Here is a 13,920-nt window from a genome sequence, read left to right as displayed (position 1 = left end):
ATTGGATTGTATTAATTTAATTGGGAATTAAATAATGGGAATATTGAATTAGATAAGTGGACCCACATGGGACGAATTTGGGTGGGACCCATGCCCACATGCTCCATGTGGTGTGCCATTATCAATTTGGAATTCAAATAATATTTGAATTCTTATTGCTTGATTTGTTTTGACTAATTAAAGCAACACATGTGATGAAATGGAAATGAGAGAGAGAAGGAAACACTGAATAAACAAAATTGGAAACAAAGAACACCACACAAGGCAACCAAGGTTGGATGGGCAGCAAGCAATCCCCCTTGGGACGCCCCATGTGGGTTTCCAATTGTGGGGTGGCTTGTTTCCCCAATTGGAGCATCCAATTGTGATTAGTTTCCTTAGTTTTTTGGATGTCTCTAGAAAATGTGGTTTGTGCATATGGAAATTGAAAAGTCTCTAGATACAAGACATATTGCTGGAGTTTTCTATAGCTCTTCCATAATTCCATGTGCTGAAAATTGGTAGAGCCACCCGAAAGTCTTTCTTTTCATCTTCTCTCTATTCCATCAACTAGTTTTGTCTTTTAAAGGTCAAAGACAATCATCAAACTAAGCTTTATTGATCTAAATATATATTCTCATATTATAATCTGATTTAGATCAGATTATAAAGTGAACAAAGATTTGTACACAAGATCTTTTGCGTAACAAAAGGAATCCATCGATTCAACTTGCGGTTTCAAGTTGATTAGATCACCGGCCGATTTTCGAGGAGTAGATCAAGCGGACGTGTTCTTTTCTACAACAACTAAAGGTATTTATATTTATGTTTATTAAATCACAATAAAATCCATTGTCCCTTGGAATCCTGGGTTAGAGTAAAATTTTTGTTCTACACGGTTTATTCTTCCGCTATGTATAGCGATTTTACTCGGGGTTTTTCAACCTTTGTAACAACTATACCACAAGGATAAGCATCAATTCTCTTAGCACGGGTTCATCATTGGAATCGTCATCGTGCCAAAAACTATCATCAGTCCGAACTTGGAAAAATGGGGTGTCTACACTAGTTTGTCGTACTAATCAGGAAGTGAAGTAAGAAGCAAAAGGGCCTTGTCTTCTTTCTTCAACTTTTTATCAAGCTTGGGAAGCTGATCTGCAAGCCCATTGGAGACTTTAATATGTTCCAGAAGAATCCCGCCTTCATGCATCTTCAACCCGTACAATTGTTGCTTCAGATATAACCGGTTGGCCAAATATTTTAACATGTAAAGCTTTTCCAACTTCTTCCACAATTTCGGCGCGTTATCTTCTTCGATAACACTAAACATAACGATATCCCCAAGACATAGTTGAAATGTGGCGACCATCCTCAACTTAATGTCTTCCCACTCGGAATCTGTCATCTTCTCTGGCTTCCCATGCTTTCCCTTCAACGCCTAAGCCAATCCTTGTTGAACTAGGATGTCATTCACCCTCATCTGCCATAGGGTGAAACTACGATTTTCGTCAAACTTGTCAATGTTGAATTGGGTAGAACTCGATTTTTCCCCCATCTTAGATTACTTCGCACATCTCGGTGTAGTGCCTCTACCTCAAACGAGAATCTCTTAGGCAATCTTTCTGCACTCAAAGATCGATCTAATCACGCTCCAACGACAACACCCAAGATCACTCCATCCGGCCCTGCTGATCGCTCCAACCACAGCTCTAATACTACTTGTTGAGAAAATCCACGGGGCGAATCCGATCTATTCATTCACCAATTAACTGAAAAGTAAAATAAACACAAGCCACAAGATGAACACCAAGATTTACGTGGTTCAGCCAAGCCGATAATCACGGGCGAGAAACACAATCTTTACTATGAGAAAATAATATTCAAGGTTTACAATGGATTAAATCCAAAACCCACAACCCGTAACTCTTTCCTTGCTTCTCAACCCTAGATCGTACCCAAGAGAAATCCCAAGAGGAACTTGAGAGAAACCCAAGAAGAAGATGCAAGAGGAACCGGAAGATGCAAGAGGAACCGGAGAAAACCCAAGAGAAAAAGCCCAAGAAGAAGGGCTTCTTCTTTCTCCCATTTTCTTTTATCTCTTTTTTCTCTCTTTTTTTCTCTCCCTTGAGGTAGCTGAACACACCCCAACCCTTTGCAGCTGTTTCTTTTTTGTTTCCCATGTAATCAAAGAATGGAAAAGCAAGAAATTCTGAAAAGTTCTCTTTTGCAAACTTTTCCAATAAAATCCCTCAATCCAAACAACGGCTCTGCAAGCTTTCCGTTGACACGGTGTTAGTTGTGATGATATATATATATATATATATATATATATATATATATATATATATAGAGAGAGAGAGAGAGAGAGAGAGAGAGAGAGAGAGAGAGAACTGTTGGTACGCTTAAGCGCACCAAATTCTCATGCGTTGAAGAGGCTTTTCCCATCTAAATACAAAAGGCTTTTCCCATCTAAAATCACAAACTAAAACAAAATAGGGTATCTGGTTTTCTCCTATCGTCGACTTTAAGGAGGCGACAGAACCAGAGGCGGTTTTCTCTATCGTCGATCGATTTTGTGCTTTTGGTTTTCTCCTATCGTCGATCGATTTTGTGCTTTTCCCATCTAAATACAAAAACTGAAACAAAAAAGGGTATCTGGTTTTCTCCTATTGTCGACTTTAAGGAGGCGACAGAACCAGAGGCGGTTTTCTCTATCGTCGATCGATTTTGTGCTTTTGCCATCGATTTTCTCTCTCCGATCTATCCTCAACGTGAAGCCCGCAGCATTCAACCTTCATATCCACTTCCAGGTTAGTTTATTTTCATTTTTCTTGGTGAATCTGCTCCAACCGAAGAGATTTCTTCCTTTTTTTAGGGTTTATCTACCATTCTTCCTTTCTGTAGCGTACCCATCGATTTTGTGCTTTTGCCATCGATTTTCTCCCTCCGATCTATCCTCGACGTGAAGCCCGCAGCATTCAACCTTCATATCCACTTCCAGGTTAGTTTATTTTCATTTTTCTTCGTGAATCTGCTCCAACCGAAGAGATTTCTTCCATTTTTTTAGGGTTTATCTACCATTCTTCCTTTCTGTGAGGTGAAGGGTGTAAGTAAAAACCCGATTGCAAAAACTCATTTTCACCTCTCACAGAAGCAAAAAAAATCCATCTGGAATGTAGGGGTTGTGCGAAAAAAACTTGGGCTTCTCCCCCTCTCGTCTCTGCTTCTCCCACAACCACTCCTACCCTCTTCTCCCCTCTCAAGCTCACGGCATGGCGATTTTTTTGCCTCTCACAGAAAACCAAAAACGCCTAAAATTTCTAGGGTTGCTCCTCTCTTCTTCGCCAAAGCTCTCTCTCTCTCTCTCTCTCTCTCTCTCTCTCTCTGTGTGTGTGAAAGTTACAACGCCTCGAAAATTCTACGGTTTCTCCTCTTTTCTGGTTCGACTCTCCCCTACGGCTACAAACTGGCACGCTTCCCCTACGGCTTCAAATCTTCCAGGTTAGTTTATATTGTGTTTTTTTTTGTCTTGGTGATCTTAGTTTATTTTGGTTTGATTCTCGTCTCCAGCCGAATATATTTTCTTCTACCCTTCTTCACCCTTCTTCTTTTATTTTCGTTTTTAGGTTAGGGTTTCAGTAGTTGTTCTTCTATTATTTTTGTTTTTAGGTTAGGGTTTATGTAGTTGTTCTTTTATTATTTTTGTTTTTAGGTTAGGGTTTCATTGTGGCAATTGGTCTTCTTCTTTTTTTCATGTGTAATCTAACAATGGAAGAGTAGAAAATTCACTAGGTTAAGGTTTGTGTAGTTATGAAGGTGAAAAAAAAGAAGATTGTTGTTTCTGATTTGTTACGAAAAATAGGGTTTTTATGTGGGTGAAAAATATGGTTTTTAGGAAGAGAGAGAGAGAGAGAGAGAGAGAGAGAGAGAGAGAGAGAGAGAGAGAGAGAGAGAGAGAGAGAGAGAAGGTTTTTCGTTTGATGTTGGGCCCTTAAAACCCCTAATTTCTTTCACTCAACTCGTTTTAACACCCTTAAAACCCCTAAATTCTCTTCTTATTTAAATCCCTGATTTAAAAAATAAGTGCCTTTGTCAAGGCTTCTGTTAGTGAGTATTTTGTTGTAGTAAATGAGTATTTTCTCTAGAATATAGATTTTTCTTTCATTTATATTTGCCTTTCGTCCTATCTTTCACACTATTTGAAGTTATTTATTTTAATTGCAACCATTATTTAACTCTGAACCACTTTGGTTTGACATAATTTGAAAGTGTGATTTGATTTAATGTGGAAGGGTTCCAAATCATATTTTGGAATTTTTTTACAAGGAATTTTTTTGTGTCTCCAAGAACAACTTAATGCAGAAGTTCTTAGAATAGAAACAGGACAGAATGTGAACATAAATCAAGATTATAAAGTAGTAGGAAAGAGGGTTTCGACTTTAAAAGGATGATTTAAAGAGTGTTCGAGATAATTTGAAAATCTCAGACGGAGTACCTAGCAGCAACTTTGTTTGGGATTTTGAAAGGTTTATACATTTCTATAAGTAATAATCATGATTTGTTTTGAGATTTCTGTTTGCTTTACAGGAATAGTTTTAAGAAAAACATGTCATTAAGATAGTCCTATTCCTTGTTGTCTTTCAATGGAAATTTCATCTGGTAGCCTGTTCTGATTTTTTTGTTTTATCATGTTCTGAAATCGTTTTTGTTTTGGATTTTAAGAACTAATGCCTTCCTCAACCAATGCAAGTGGGACATCAAGCTATGGATTGGACTCAAACTTATGTCATTGTAAACAGCCACAATCACTAGTTCGAAGAATCACTCGGACCAACGTAAACAATAACCAAGGCCGTCCGTTTTGGGCATGTGCTGTGAGTAAACTTGCAATTCTGTACTTGTTATCTATTTTCTTTTTTGAAAACGTTGTTGGAAAACTTGTGGGAATGTAATATTTAAATAACATGCAAAGCCGCGGTTGAAAATATTTTCGTTGGGATGACGAGGCCTGGACATGCAGGGAGGTAAGGTCCCATAACGGATGCACAGATCGTGGCTAGAAGGGGATAAACGAAGAACGCATCAAAGCACTTGAGAATGAGATCGGCTTCCTGAAGAATGAGATCGACTTCCTGAAGAATGAGATCGCCTTCTTCAAGAATGAGATATCCTTCCTGAAGAATGAAAACAGCTTCCTTAAAGTATTAGGAGTTATAGGGATTTTGTTTTTCTTCTATCTTGTTTATGTTAAAGCTTGAAATTTCGATGTTTGAAGTATTGTTCTTTGTAGGCTTTCTTAGAAATGTGAATTGTAAGCTTGGTACTATAAACTCTCCCCTTTTCCTTTAAACTTGCATATTTTCTTAATGCATCTCTTCTTAGGCTTTGGCTTTTCATTCTATCTTCCTGTCTTTTTGGTATGTTGTTTTCCTATTTGTTCCCTTTTATTTAGTAATTCTATTTGTTTCTGTGAATACAAACAGAATGCTTTTTGACATTAGGAGGGGGGCATATCATCGCCCTCGTAAAATCCTGTTGTATTTTACAATCTATAGCCTGGATTTTACAAGACTTCATACAGACATATGGGGCTGTTTGTATACATGGATTTTATATTTTACAATCCAGAACCTGGATTTTATAAGCTAAAACCTCGATTTTATAATCCAAGATTGCAAAATACAAGTTTTGGCTTATAAAATCCAGGTTTTAACTTATAACATCAAGGTTTTTGCTTGAAAAATCCTAGACTTTACCATCCTAGATTATAAAATCCATTTATCCAAATAGCCCCATATGTACACCTTTAAGTGCATAGATCCATATATTAAATCAATCATCAGACCAAGAGTGCAACAGCTAACTTCTGAGGGTACTGCGCTTCACACTAACTTCTGAGGGGTAAGGTTGAGACGCCAAATATTCGAGTGCAACAACTACATCACCAATAAGGGGGCAAAAATTGGGCTGTTCTTGAAGGCACATTGCTGTGATGGCAATGTGCGCTTCCGTTTAGCATTCCTACAAGGGCATGTTTGGCAACCATGCAAAATTATTCCATGAAAATATTAGTTGGGCCAGCTGTGAGATATGAGTTGTGACTTGTGAGAGATGGGTGGACAGGTAGAGACAGAAAGGCACACTTGAAATGCCCTGAATATAGAAGAGGGGAGCTTGAAAAGCCCCTTACAAAGGGGAAAAACCCGAATTTGTTTTCACTATATTTAGGTACTTCTCATGCTCTCTCCACCGGTGCCCACTAAAGTCTATGGCCTCTTTTCAAGTTGGGCCCATGAATATTCCATGGAATAATTTTTCACGATTGAATAACATGCCATAAGATTATAAATTAAGCTCTAGATTCTCTCTGTCTCTACTTTAACATTATAATAACTTAACTTCCTCATATAAGCACATACTTTTTCATGAGTCTTGTTTTTGCCCCGACATGATGTTTTCTTGTAAAGTTAAATGTCGAGAACTGATCCAATAAAAAGAGACCTACCCAATCAGCAAAATGCAATGAATGAGGGCTGGCTTATATCCTGAGGGGTCGGGTCACAAAGGAACAATGCCAAAGTGTTCATCCTGCACTAATAAAAAGTAAATAGCCTAGTTCATTTTTTTCTACATTCCTTTCAATATTTTCAGTAAAATGCAGAAACGACTGCATTCTATTCATCATTCATTACAAATGAAACAGGCATCCAATTACAAGCTCCAAAAAACAAAAATCAACTTCCATCAAGCTTCCAATTTGAAGCTCCAAATTGCAAGCTTCAACTTCCAATTGCAAGCTTCATACAAACCCAGTAAAAACTTCTCAGCTGTAACCCTGAAAAAAGTATATCAACAACGTTTAGATAATACTGATAATACGTTTAGATAAAAAAATATCAACAACATTTCCCTATATTTAACACTGATAATATGGAAGACAGTAAATTTCAGAATCTGTGTCGAGAATCTCCTTACCAGTACATGTAATTGTGAAGTGGTACTCCTACTTCATTGACCACAAATGAGCATGAGTAAGTAGGTCATCCCTGCAACTACAAAAACTGCATACGAACACTGCTATAGAAAAACTGATAGGTCTAAATGCAGCACCAAATACAAGTACCTGTATCATCACCACAAAAAAAAAACAGATAAGAACTGTTGTGAATCATGATATACAAAAAATTATAATTATACGTGCTCCTCCTATGCCTCTTCCTCTTCCTCTGCCTCTACGTCTTCTCCCTCTTGGCACTTTCTTTTAGGCTTCTATTACCATTCACCATAGCAGAATCAATATATAAACATTTACAATTACCACTTTAAGAAAGTCCATGTACACATACAAATGAGTAAGTAGGCAACAAAACAAACCTGGCCTTTATTTTTACATGTCGACTTATAATGTCATTTTCCGCCACAGGATTTGCACGTCCGTTTCTTTGGTTCGGATACAGATGTCTCTAAGCCATATTTCAAGCGTGTTGGATTCTTTGGACGGCCCTTGGTCTTCGCAACTGGTGGGTCTCGAATTGTGATTTCAGCTCTTTGACTCACGCCAAAGTTTGAATATACTTCGCTACCAACGATTGGTATCTCACTTGCCTCCAATGTAACTTCCTTTTCTTTCTGCTTTTGTTCTTCTTCAGCGAAAAGAAGATCACAAAATTCAGTCATCCTGTTGAAAATTTTCTCATCTCTTCCAGGTCCATCAACCAATCGTTGCCATCTTGAGATTAGGCACCACCTTGGAAACGGATTGACGCTACTACCCACTTGTGGCCTTCTAGATATTGTACCCCCTACTTGATACATTGCCTGAATAGACCATCTCCTCAACATGTAATGGTCGGGGACCTTCTTCAATTGTTTCATATCCATAATACGAAGGATATGTTTGCATAAGATCCCCTCCCTTTCAAACTTAGCACAATCGCATTTGAAGGTTATTCCATCGGAATCATAATAAAATACCCTACACCATCTACTCTTCACATCATTTCTGGGACCTACCAAATATTCTTCCACGGCCCCATCCTTGCTCAAGTGGTCGTACCAACAACCAGTACTATCCCTCAACTCATACTGAAAAATGTTAAACATATTCCTCGTATAGAAAATCCCCGCCTCTTCTTCCAATGGGCTATTCGTTTTCATACTTGCTTTCGAATATTTCGACTTGAAATCTTCTCCGGCTTCTGTTTTACGACGTTGAACCAGTGCCCTATCACATGCATCTAAGAACTCATGCAAGCCAGTTTTGCTATTCACATATCCATCAAAGAATGCATTCATGCTTTCGCTACGTTGACTCGAACTCATTCCTGCAGTGAATATGTTTTGCTAATATGCCGGAACCCAATGCTCTCGCTGCTCCCACATCCTAGATAACCAAGCACTTTCCCCGATTTTATATTTACAAACCAAATCTTCCCACAACTGCTCAGAATCCTCCATGGTTTTTGAAAAAAACCAACGATTATAAGCGAGGCAGAAATCACTAGTCGAATCCCTCATCTCTGCAACATGCTCAAGTAGATGCCTGTGTATGTGCCACGAACAAAACTTATGATGGGTGTGTGGAAAAACTCTTCCAATTGCCTTTTTCATGGCCGAATCCATATCAGTTATTATTCCATCAGGTGCTTTACCATGCATGCACGTCAACCACTGTTCAAATAACCAACTGAAGGTTTCCTCTGTCTCATCCGCTAACAGGGCACATCGGAATAGGGTCGACTGTCTATGATGGTTCACTCCCGTAAACGGTGCAAATAGCAGAGATAACCTATTGGTTTTGTAAGTGACATCAAATACAATGACATCGCTAAATGTTATGTAAGCATCTCTAGCCCTAGCGTCAGCCCAGAACATAGATCGGAAGGTCCCATCCGTATCCAACTCCATTGAGAAAAAGAAAGTCGGGTCTTCTGATCGCTTCTTTTGAAGATGGTGGGCCACTAAGACAGCTTCTTGGCCTGTATTGTTCACCCTCTTTTTTCTCAAATGTGAAGCAACTTGATCAGGTGTTACCACACCTGATATTCCATCGTTTGTTGAATTAATGGCCTTTGCAATCCTCGCAGCCGGCATCTGGGTCTCATCGAGACAGTCAATCAACGTCTTAACACTTTCACTCTTACTGAATCTATTATGGGAACGGTGCATTTGCCTCTTAAATGGGGATGTCAAAATGTGAGAATGAATGTCATCAAATGTGGTCACTACCCACTTCCCATCTCTTAGTTTTATGATCATCTTAGCTTTGCAATTCAATCTGACAACTCGTCGTTCCCTTCTTTCCTTACCATCATCCACTTTCTTTGCCTTATACTTTTTCACCCCCTCTCTATCACACACAAATTTCCTTGAGTTCACATTATTTATTTTTTTAGAACTATTTGTACTGGATTTCCGTAATCCAAAACCAGTAGCCAGTGCATAAGAATTGTAGAATTCAAAGGCATACATCCAATCATCAAACACTTGGTTCAGAAACGGCTTATTCACACTACTATTCTCACTACCATCCTTATTGGGCGTACTACCACCCTCATCTTCGTCATTCATATCAGTATTTGGCCATTCTATATTATCTTCAATCAGATTAACCTCATCATCACCCTCATCATCACCCCCATCATCAACCACAATAAGACCATAGGCGTCAACTTCTTGAATACCTGACCCGGAGGCTTGCGAGAAAGCATAATCAACAAAACCAGACTATGCACGGTCATTACCCTCGATACGTAACCCACACGGTTGTGAAGAGGTTGGTTCCATTTTTCTAGCAATTGAAAGAAGAGAAAAATAAGAATGCACCCACATTATAAATAACCATAAGAAAATCATTTCTATGGAGCTGGTCTAAAATAGCGGAGTCAAGCATATCTCGACTCCTAAATGACTGGTGAGTGTACTATGACCGACACATGTCCGTCCGTATATGCAAACAAAAGGACAACACGTGTCCGTCCCTATATGCAAACAAGAGGACAAATGCAATATATAGAGGGGGTAAGGCTGAGGTCCACCTGGCCGGGTATGTAGTTACTTGTACACTGTGAATATTGTCCAGTGTACGAACTATATCCGTTTTACACATGAAGTGTCCAGGTGTTGTGTATACTACTGGTGCGGTGGCTCTAGAAGGCGGGTATAGCCCTCACGGCTCATACTCATAGTATCTCGAATAGGTCATCTTATATGACATCCACAATATCACATCTCGAATAGGTCATCTTATATCAGATAAATGCATTCTATATTATCAGATAAATGCAAGCACAGCATGTTAAATGAAACATTTCCTTTGGTTTCCTGCCTCATCTCTTTTAATTGTTTACCTGTTTGGAGTGCAGGAAGGTCAGGTAAAGTTTTTCTTTCCAAATATTTGCAAAAAATAAAAAAATCTTGCAGTCCAAGGAGGCCATTTAGAAAATGCAATTCATTTTTTTGAATTCCTTATCCAACTTCTAGTTAAAAAATGCAGCACATTTTTTAAAGGAGAAACTGTTTTTGTCTTTCTACTTCATCTGCTCTACTATTAAGCTTGCCGAAATTTAGGACTAAAGAAATACTCACCAAACTGAAACAATGTTGTGCAGATTTAGCTATGGAATTTATCACAAAGACGATAGGCATTCTGAATTTTAGACTAAAAAACAAATCAAGAGGCATTCTGAACTTTCGAAAAAATCACACGAAAAAAAAATCACAAACCGTAACAAAAAATCACAAAAAATACCCTGTGCCATGCCTTAATGATGCTTCAGAATCACTGCCCTAAATTACAGAAGAGTTAGAAATCTAAAATGAGAAGGAAAAAAATTGAAAATTCACACGAAAAAAAAAATCACAAACCGTAACAACAAACCCTACGTAGAAAAAATAAAGGAAAAAAACAAGTATGCGAAGAACAAACCCTACATAGAAAAAAAAACCCTTAAAGTACTTTCAGATTTGCAAACCCTAGAAACAAAACAAACGAAAAAAACAAGTTTGCCAAAAACCTAGGCAAGGAAAGAAAACGAATAGAAGTGGTTGTGGGAGAAGCAGAAAAATCGCCAAAACAAAGGCGATAGGCATTTTTGGTGAAGAAGAGAGGAGCAACCCTAGAAATTTTAGGCGTTTTTGGTTTTCTGTGAGAGGCAGAAAAATCGCCATGCCGTGAGCTTGAGAGGGGAGAAGAGGGTAGGAGTGGTTGTGGGAGAAGCAGAGACGAGAGGGGGAGAAGCCCAAGTTTTTTTCGCACAACCCCTATATTCCAGACGAATTTTTTTTGCTTCTGTGAGAGGTGAAAACAAGTTTTTGCAATCGGGTTTTTACTTACACCCTTCAGCGCACAGAAAGGAAGAATGGTAGATAAACCCTAAAAAAATGGAAGAAATCTCTTCGGTTAGAGCAGATTCACGAAGAAAAATGAAAATAAACTAACCTGGAAGTGGATATGAACGTTGAATGCTGCGGGCTTCACGTCGAGGATAGATCGGAGGGAGAAAATTGATGGCAAAAGCACAAAATCGATGGGTACGCTACAGAAAGGAAGAATGGTAGATAAACCCTAAAAAAATGGAAGAAATCTCTTCGGTTGGAGCAGATTCACCAAGAAAAACGAAAATAAACTAACCTGGAAGTGGAAATGAAGGTTGAATGCTGCGGGCTTCACGTCGAGGATAGATCAGAGGGAGAAAATCGATGGCAAAAGTACAAGATCGATCGACGATAGAGAAAACCGCCTCTGGTTCTGTCGCCTCCTTAAAGTCGACGATAGGAGAAAACCAGATACCCTCTTTTGTTTCAGTTTTTGTATTTAGATGGGAAAAGCACGAAATCGATCGACGATAGGAGAAAACCAAAAGCACAAAATCGATCGACGATAGAGAAAACTGCCTTTGGTTCTGTCGCCTCCTTAAAGTCGACGATAGGAGAAAACCAGATACCCTATTTTGTTTCAGTTTGTGATTTTAGATGGGAAAAGCCTTTTGTATTTAGATGGAAAAAGCCTCTTCAGCGCATGAGAATTTGGTGCGCTTAAGCGTACCAACAGTTTTATATATATATATATATATATATATATATATATATATATATATATATATATATAACAACAAAACAAAAGCCTTGGGTAAGTACGCCAGGCTCTCATAGAATCGCAAAATGTCAGAGAAACTACAAAAGAGAGGGCAGTGAGATAAAATCATATGCAAAGTTGCTGAAACTGAAGAAAACTGAGAATTTTTTTTCTTTTTTCGAAAGATTGAAAACAAATATCAAGGAAAATGAAGATGGGCGATAGGGAAGAATTTGAAAATGCTAGAAAATTTTCCGTTTTTTATTTTATTTATTATTATTTTTTTCCCCTTGTCTTGGGCCATAAACAGAAATGCATCTGAAAAGTAGCCAGCCGCAGTTTCAGTGCCAGATTTATTCCATAAATAACGGCCAAATCATGCCTTCTCTTGTTGCAGAGTATGACGCGTTTACGTGTTTTAAGTAGGTAAGGGCAACACTTGCACCTGAGTTTAGCAAAACTTACTAAAATACTCATCTTCTGTTATTTTCTTTAATGCATTTGACAAGAATGCTTGTGTTCAGTTTAAGTGAGTTGCGTTAACATTAATGCATTTGACACGATTTTAAGGTCAGGTCTCTGTAAAAAATTCGTACAAACCCCAATACCATACGCAAACATGGTCGTGCAGTTATCAATAGCCGATATATATACACGGCATGTTTTGATGATGGGAAGACTTGCTATGTTTTACTCTTCTCTATTGGTTGCTAAGAGCTTTTTGGGAATGGTAAGAGCAGTTAGAAAATGTAAAACAAGGTGAGTCTGCCCTATTATCAAAACATGGCGGCCTTTGATGGTGGGTTAAAATAAAATAAAATAAGCTGAGCTCTTCCAATTATCAAAATATTGTCATGCAAATATCCATCCCCTCTATATATGAAATTGATATTTATACCGGTACATTTTATTTAAAATTATGATTTGTTATTAGATTTGCTTTCACTCTCACACATATAGGGATTTGCTAGGGACCATTTGCAGAAGGAATTTTGCGGACAAGGCGGTTGCATGATCGAGAGACCAACTACATAGCCTTAGATTTTGTCTCATTCATCTAATTCATCTGAGGTGGCTGCTCGCTCATGCAACAGCTGGGCCACGAAATGCCTTCTGCAATGGTCCCTAGCAAATCCCATACATAGAAACAAGCATATTTTATGAAATTAATAATGGTCGAAATGACATTTTTTTCTCTCTCTGCCGTCTTTTAGTAATTCTATAAAAGAAAATAACTTGGCTTTAATATATCGATCTTACGGTCTGGGCCATTTCTTTAGGCCGGGTTTAAAAAAATCTACTAAAGAAATTAAATGTCTTTTTGACCATATTATAAAAAAGGAATTTGCTAGGGACCACCATAGAAGGCATTTCACGGGCTGGTACATATGCTCACTTTTCAACAGATTTTGTTTTATTCATTTAATTCTTCTGAGGTGGTTGCTCTCTCGTGCAGCAGATGGCCCCCGAAATGCCTTCTGCAATGTTCGGTAGCAAATCACTATAAATAATTTGAATACAATGAACAGAATACAATATTCCTAGATTAACAGCGATTCTTAATTTGCGATTTGCCGATGGTCTGTTGCATCTGACAACAGCTGAAAAGTTCACTTTTCAGCAGATTTTGCCTTCATTCATGAGGTGGCTGCTGTCAGATGCAATAGACAATCCGCGAAATGCCATCTGCGATGGACGCTAGCAAACCCCTCTTAATTTATGTCAGCATTCTTAGAGCAAATACTTTTCTTCTCCATCAAGAAGTACAAGCCACATAAGCTTCCTACGGACGAAACAAGAGAAAAAAAATTTAGGGAAATGATATCAACACTGAAATGCTTTGAAAAGATGAGCAGAAGCTTCTT

General features: G+C 38.3%; 2 protein-coding genes across 2 annotated transcripts; both read right to left on the bottom strand.

Annotated features, from left to right (window-relative positions):
- Positions 1–6,723: 6,723 nt before the first annotated feature.
- LOC143888579 (protein FAR1-RELATED SEQUENCE 9-like) lies at positions 6,724–8,274 on the bottom strand. Its single transcript, XM_077393026.1, has 3 exons — positions 7,435–8,274; positions 6,987–7,102; positions 6,724–6,814 (listed from the first exon to the last, which is right to left on the bottom strand). The coding sequence occupies exons 1-3, from the start codon at positions 8,272–8,274 to the stop codon at positions 6,724–6,726; spliced, it is 1,047 nt and encodes a 348-aa protein (XP_077249141.1).
- Positions 8,275–8,322: 48 nt separating this feature from the next.
- LOC143888576 (protein FAR1-RELATED SEQUENCE 5-like) lies at positions 8,323–10,739 on the bottom strand. The gene is made up of 2 exons (XM_077393021.1): positions 10,730–10,739; positions 8,323–9,662 (listed from the first exon to the last, which is right to left on the bottom strand). Exons 1-2 carry the CDS (start codon positions 10,737–10,739, stop codon positions 8,323–8,325), a joined length of 1,350 nt encoding a protein of 449 aa, XP_077249136.1.
- Between the last annotated feature and the right edge of the window lie 3,181 nt (positions 10,740–13,920).

The sequence above is a fragment of the Tasmannia lanceolata genome, unplaced genomic scaffold (assembly GCF_043159265.1).
Source record: "Tasmannia lanceolata isolate RefF3 unplaced genomic scaffold, GAP_Taslan_0.1 ptg000002l, whole genome shotgun sequence".
NCBI classification, from domain to species: Eukaryota; Viridiplantae; Streptophyta; class Magnoliopsida; order Canellales; family Winteraceae; genus Tasmannia; species Tasmannia lanceolata.
Note: the sequence above shows the minus strand (reverse complement) of the source record. Positions and strands in the feature narration are given on the sequence as shown.

Bases quoted from the DNA above. Each gene is read 5' to 3' on its own strand.
- LOC143888579 (XM_077393026.1), bottom strand. From the start codon at position 8,274: ATGAATGCATTCTTTGATGGATATGTGAATAGCAAAACTGGCTTGCAT. The intron at 7,103-7,434 runs GTATCCGAACCA...GTGATGATACAG, and splicing joins AATATGGCTTAGAGACATCT to GTACTTGTATTTGGTGCTGC. The intron at 6,815-6,986 runs GTAGGAGTACCA...TACTTTTTTCAG, and splicing joins GCTCATTTGTGGTCAATGAA to GGTTACAGCTGAGAAGTTTT.